At 36.6% G+C, this 5,689-nt stretch overlaps 1 protein-coding gene across 1 annotated transcript in view; it reads left to right on the plus strand.

The window, feature by feature from the left end:
* The first annotated feature begins 2,049 nt into the window (after positions 1-2,049).
* The window catches only part of gtpbp8 (GTP-binding protein 8 (putative)), a 16,159-nt gene continuing 12,519 nt past the window's right edge, over positions 2,050-5,689 (plus strand). Inside the window, exons 1-3 of the mRNA XM_015371333.1 lie at positions 2,050-2,239; positions 2,324-2,477; positions 5,136-5,234. Coding sequence (XP_015226819.1) covers positions 2,082-2,239; positions 2,324-2,477; positions 5,136-5,234 — 411 coding nt within the window. The 5' untranslated portion in view covers positions 2,050-2,081. The remainder of the gene's footprint in view (positions 2,240-2,323; positions 2,478-5,135; positions 5,235-5,689) is intronic.

A 5,689-nucleotide genomic window follows, 5' to 3' on the forward strand; every position in this document is an offset into this window, starting at 1 on the left:
AATAAGTATTTTATCTATTAAGATAATTAGATAAAATGCACTTGAAATGAGAGAATTAATCTTTTTTTTTATTTTAAATGTAAATTGTCTTGTTTCACTGGCAAAGTGTCTCACTTATGTCCTCAATTCAAGAAGAATTTCACTTATCTTCAGAAAAAAAATGACTTACTTAGAGCTACATTTTTTCAGTGTAGAAGTTAATTCTTATATTTATTTATTTAGTCTAACAGGAACAGGTTTTCCACAAAATGAAGTGATCCTTAAAGATAAAGATAAAAAAGAGTGCAGAGAAGTAGAAGACAAGAGCTTTGAATGAAAATAGAAGTTGTAAAACTGAATTTCTTCAGGGTTCTCGTGGGTCCTTGGAATCCTTCAATGTTTTTTGAATTAAAAAAAAGAGGTTTAAGGTCCAGGAAAGTACAAAAAAAAAACACCCATATCAGAGCTAGACGGATATATGGACTGACTTAATCAGATTCATCATTTATTGAAATAATTGTCAACTAATTTAGTAATGATTAGTCGTTAACTGAAGTATAGAGACTCCAGTTAACGAGCATCAAGTTGCTTATAGCTGACAGAGGAACCTACTTAGAGCAGTAATTATACCAAAATATATAGAAACATTTTACTTCTAATTTAAAAATGTTTTTTTTTCTGTCAGTGTGATCAATCCAGGACTCCTTAAATGAAAAAGTTTTAGTTTCAGCTGATTTAATTCTGTAAAATAATTCTTTTGGGTGTCTGATTATGAATCAGTTAATTGAAAAAATAATCGACAGATTAAAAAAAAGAAAATAAAAAAATATATAAAAAAAAGAAAAAAAAATTAAATTAAATTTAAAAAAAATAATAATAAAAAAAAAAACAATAAAAAAATACATAAATAAATATAAAAAAAAGTAATCGACAGATTAATACATTTAGAAAATGAATCAACAATTTAATTACTGACTTTTTGGTGTTTTTTTTTTTTTACGTAAGGCGATATGACCTTTAAATTTTTTCGTACAAAACTAAAAGGATAAACGCAAATCTGAGGTCTTGTGAATGCTTATTAACTAGAGGTATGATGGTCTGACAGAACACCTGACTATTGACTGTCAAAAACTAGCAAAAATAGGCGCCACTAGTGCTTACAAATAATTCTTAAAAAAACTGCAGATGTGAAGATACTTTTTTACGATATACTATTGTAAATAGATAAAGTAAATAAAAAAACAACCTAAAATATGACTTGAAAAAAATAAGTGAAACATTTACAAACAGAAATGTGTTCATAAACTGTTTAGAATGGCCTTAAATACTTTAACAAAAACCATCTGGAGCTTCAAACTAAAAGGATCAGGTACGTTTAGTGAAATGAACTCATCTAAACACACAGAGAAAAATATAGCTTTAGAATTTATCTTTGTTTGTAAGAACAGTAGATTTTATTTAGGCAGATTATTCTATATTTATTTAGACAGAATTAATTGCATTTTTTTCTGAACTTGGATTTTAGTATTAAAAGGATGAACAAACGCCTCTCTATGGTTTATAGCGCCCTGATTTTCTTCATTATGGAAAGGAAACAATGAGGTCATCTTTTAGGCGTTCTTTTAAACTTATCTTTTCTCCTGTTTCCTGTCATTTTAACCGAACATTTTAAAAAGTAGTATACTTGAAGTAAATTCTATTAAGAATACTTAAGTATAGGTTTATAAAGTATACCAAACAATGTACTTTTAGTGTAATTGAAGTATTACTAAAGTAATACTTCTTCAAACTAAATTGGGACATTTTTAAGTTAACTAAAGTAAACTTAAAGTATACTTTAGTTAACAATAAAGTAAAAAATAGTATAGTCAAGTACACTTGACTATACTATTGTTAAGTATATGAAATATAGTTTAGAATAAATAAACTCTTAAGTGCACTGCCTGATTTGAACTTAGTGCACTTTTAGTATACTTGAATAAACTACTTTTTGCTAATGGTAAAGTCATTTTGTTTGTTTTGCTTATGCTAAAAAAAAAAAAACCCTAACTCATAAATCTCTGTGGGCTTCATCCAGCTTCCAGGCAGCTCTGAGGTCAGCCATGATGATCGGCCTCCAGCTTCACTCTGCGGCTCCACTTTACCTCGTTAGTCGACGGATCCACAAACTGGCTTCGCTGCGGAACGCCACATCGCTGCCTCCCAAAAAGATGCAGAGCTTACTGTACCCCTTCAGAGGCCTAGAGGAGCACCTGGACCGGTGCGGAGCTGAGCTGTCTTCCTCTGACATACAACCCAAACTCTCAGCCGGATGATCCTTAATCAGCCGGAGTTATTTTTTCAGGTCGGTGGACAGGATGCAGTTCCAGCTGTTTCATCCCTCGGTGGAGGACATGATGGAGGCAGAGAAGCTCTTCTGTTCTTCGCCGACTCACAGGATCGATTACTACACCTCTGCTGAGAGGCTGGATCACGCTCCTGCTCTGAAGCAGCCAGAGGTCAGCTCACAGACCGCTCAATGTTTTTACACTCCTGTATGAATCTTTAATGGTTGCTGCAAAATAGGAGCTAAAACCAGAAACACACACTGGAAACAATTTAAATCTAGATAACTTCTTTTTTCTTAAAGTAAGTGCATTTGTACTTGGATTGAGGAGGTAAGTGAGACATTTTGCAAATGGAACAAGACAATTTACATTTGAAATAAGAAAAGAACAATTGCATTGTCTTATTTCAAGTGCATATTATCTAATTATCTTATTTTAAATGTAAAAATACTCATTCCATTGGCAAACTATCTTATTTACCTGCTCAAATTAAGGGTAAATACACTTGATTTAAGATATTTTTACTTAATTTCAGATCGTTTTTGCAGTGTGTAGACTCTGGAAGAACCAGAGTGGAGGTATTATTGGACCTCAGCGCAGCGTTTCACATTATTGATCACCTGATTTTATTAGAGCACCATGAAAACTGGGACAATCCTTCTAGTCCAGTACTGGACTGGTTTAAATCCAAACTAATGCTAAGTTCAGACCACAAGCAGCAGGAGCAGCAAAAACGCGCCTGCTGCTTCATTTTTCATGCTTTTACAAATGTAGTGCTGACGCGCGGCTGAAGCATCTTTGCTGCTCTAGCTGCGCGGTGGACAGTGGGTCTGATGGACGCTGGGCGGAGCTACACTATCCTTTCTTTGCCTGTAACAATGGCAGCTATATTTGCTGTGATCAGTTTGGTAAAAAGTAGTAAATATTAGTAGTAAAAAGTGGCGCCCAGGGGGCGTTTTTTCATACATAATCCAAGCTGCAGGCACCAGAATAATAAAATCAAACAGGTTTCTACATTTTAAGTTAATTTAGGCATTTATAAACTGTTTCAGAGGAGTGATCATAGCGCTCTGCATCAGCAGCGCTGTCTGTCTCCCTGCCAGCTCCCAGATCAGCTTCTCTGATTGGTTGGGTGTGGCGCATCAAGCAGCAAAAATTCAATTTTTCCAACTCCAGCAGCTGCTGCTTCTGAAGCACGTCGCACCTCCGATGCTCAGAAGCTCTTGATGCATTGCTTTAGCTGCTCAAAATGCACTGCAGGACCTTTTACTGCGCCTTAATATACATCAACCATTGATGTTGCAAGTAAACTAGCTGCTTCCGCTGCCTCTGCTGCGTGCGCTCTGAACGTAGCATCAATGACAGAGAGTTTTAGCAGAGAACTTTACATCAGAGACCATAAACGTCACGTGTGGCGTTCCCCAAGGTTCCATCTTAGGGCCCCTATTATGCAGTAACTACATGCATTCCTAATTCAGACTGAACGATCTAGAAATAAGTAAACATTTCTTAAATTTAGTGTATTTACTCTTAATTTGAGTAGATAAATAAGGTTATTTGGCTTTGGAATGAATATTTTTACTCTTAAAATAAGATAATAGGATAATATGCACTTGAAATGCAACAATGCAATAATTTTTTCTCATTTTAAATGTAAATTGTTTTGTTCCATTTGCAAATTGTCTCACTTACCTCCTCAATTGAAGATAAAATGCACTTATTTTAAGAAAAAATGACATTTGAATTTCATTTTATTGTAGTGTACACTGGAAAAACGATCTAGAAATAAGTCTAAATTTCTTAAATTAAGTGTATTTAACCTTAATGTGAGTAGGTAAATAAAATAAACTACCAATGGAACGAGTATTTTTACTCTAAACATAGGATAATTAGCCAACGAGCTCTAGAAATAAGACAATGCAATTATGTTTTTTTATTTTTAAGTATCTCTTTTACCTCCTCAATCCAAGAATAAATGCACTTATTTTAATAGAAAATGACGATTTTTTCCAGTGTTTTTGGTGGATCTCTCCATTATTCTGCCATTAACCACGTCTGGCTGACGGCCCACAGCTGCACAGCGTCTGGATTTTGCTCCCCAGGTCCAGCTGTAGAGCTTTAAACCAGTCGCTGGTTTTCTGCCATGTGAGAATCAGTAAATCATCACTTTTTAATTCCTGCTTATAAATGTCCTAATGAGTAAATTGTAGGTTTAATTTTTCACACCTTCAGAGTGAAAATAAATCATACTGCAGGACGCTGAAAAGAAAAACAGGAACTAAAGTAGTCTAAATCAGGAAGGTGAAGCTGCTGCTCCAGCTGACTGGATCTGCTCCCACTGGAATAAGAATGAGAGCGAGAGACTTTGCATCTAAATGTCCCCCTGTCCTCCTAATATATAGACCCGGCCTGTAAAAAATGTCCCATAATGCCTCTTTACTCCCCTGCAGCCTCATGCATTAGTAAGCAGGAGCAGGCGGGCGATGATAAATGGGCAGATTTAACAGCGTTCAGAGGGGACAGTGGGCTCTCTTTGGCATGCTGGGTTAGTTCCCACCCTGCCTGTCTCTGAGGAAGATGTATCCACAGATGGCTGCCATCGCCGGCCTCTATCCGTCTGCGCGCTGTCATGGAGACGGATGAGTCCGAGTCGTGTCCTGCGGGACGAGGCCGGCCGGTTACTCTCAGAGATTTTAATGAAGATTTTCGGAGTAAAACCACAGAAATTCATCAAGAAATTCCGGCTCAGAGCTTCGTTTAATGGTTGAATATTAGAAATCAGACATGCTGAACAGACTGGAAGTAATTCATCAGGGTTTGTCTTCTCAGGTGTGTTTCATCGGCAGGAGCAACGTGGGAAAGTCGTCTCTCATCAAAGCTCTGTTTTCCCTCACGCCGGAGGTAGAAGTTCGAGTCTCTAAAACTCCAGTAAGTCTTCGGAATAAACAGCAAACTTTATTTGATCTACTCTTCCTCTCTGCACAGGGTCATTTTTTTTTTTTCTGATGGTTGGAAATTGGTCATTTGTCCCTAAACGTTCAGGCTGTTTCTCATTTCTCAAGAACGCGGGTATGGACTTGTGTCCTCGGCAGGCACCGTATTTTCACGACCATAAGGCGCACCGTACCGATACATATCCTCTACTAGATTTAAATACCTCTACTGCGTATTTAAAAATAGAGCGGGAGCAAAACTGAGTATGTTTGTGCTTTATTCAAGTATTTATTACAAAATATTAATCAAACCCATCAAAGTCATCATCCTCTGTTTCTGAATTAAACAGCTGCGCTAAATCAGACATGCCAGTTTCCCCTTCTTCGCTGTCAGAGTCACTTTCCATGCCGGGCGGCTCCTCGGAAATGATGCCGGCTTTTGCAAAAAGC

The sequence above is a fragment of the Cyprinodon variegatus genome, unplaced genomic scaffold, assembly GCF_000732505.1.
Source record: "Cyprinodon variegatus isolate N-32 unplaced genomic scaffold, C_variegatus-1.0 Scaffold3, whole genome shotgun sequence".
In the NCBI taxonomy this organism is placed as follows: domain Eukaryota; kingdom Metazoa; phylum Chordata; class Actinopteri; order Cyprinodontiformes; family Cyprinodontidae; genus Cyprinodon; species Cyprinodon variegatus.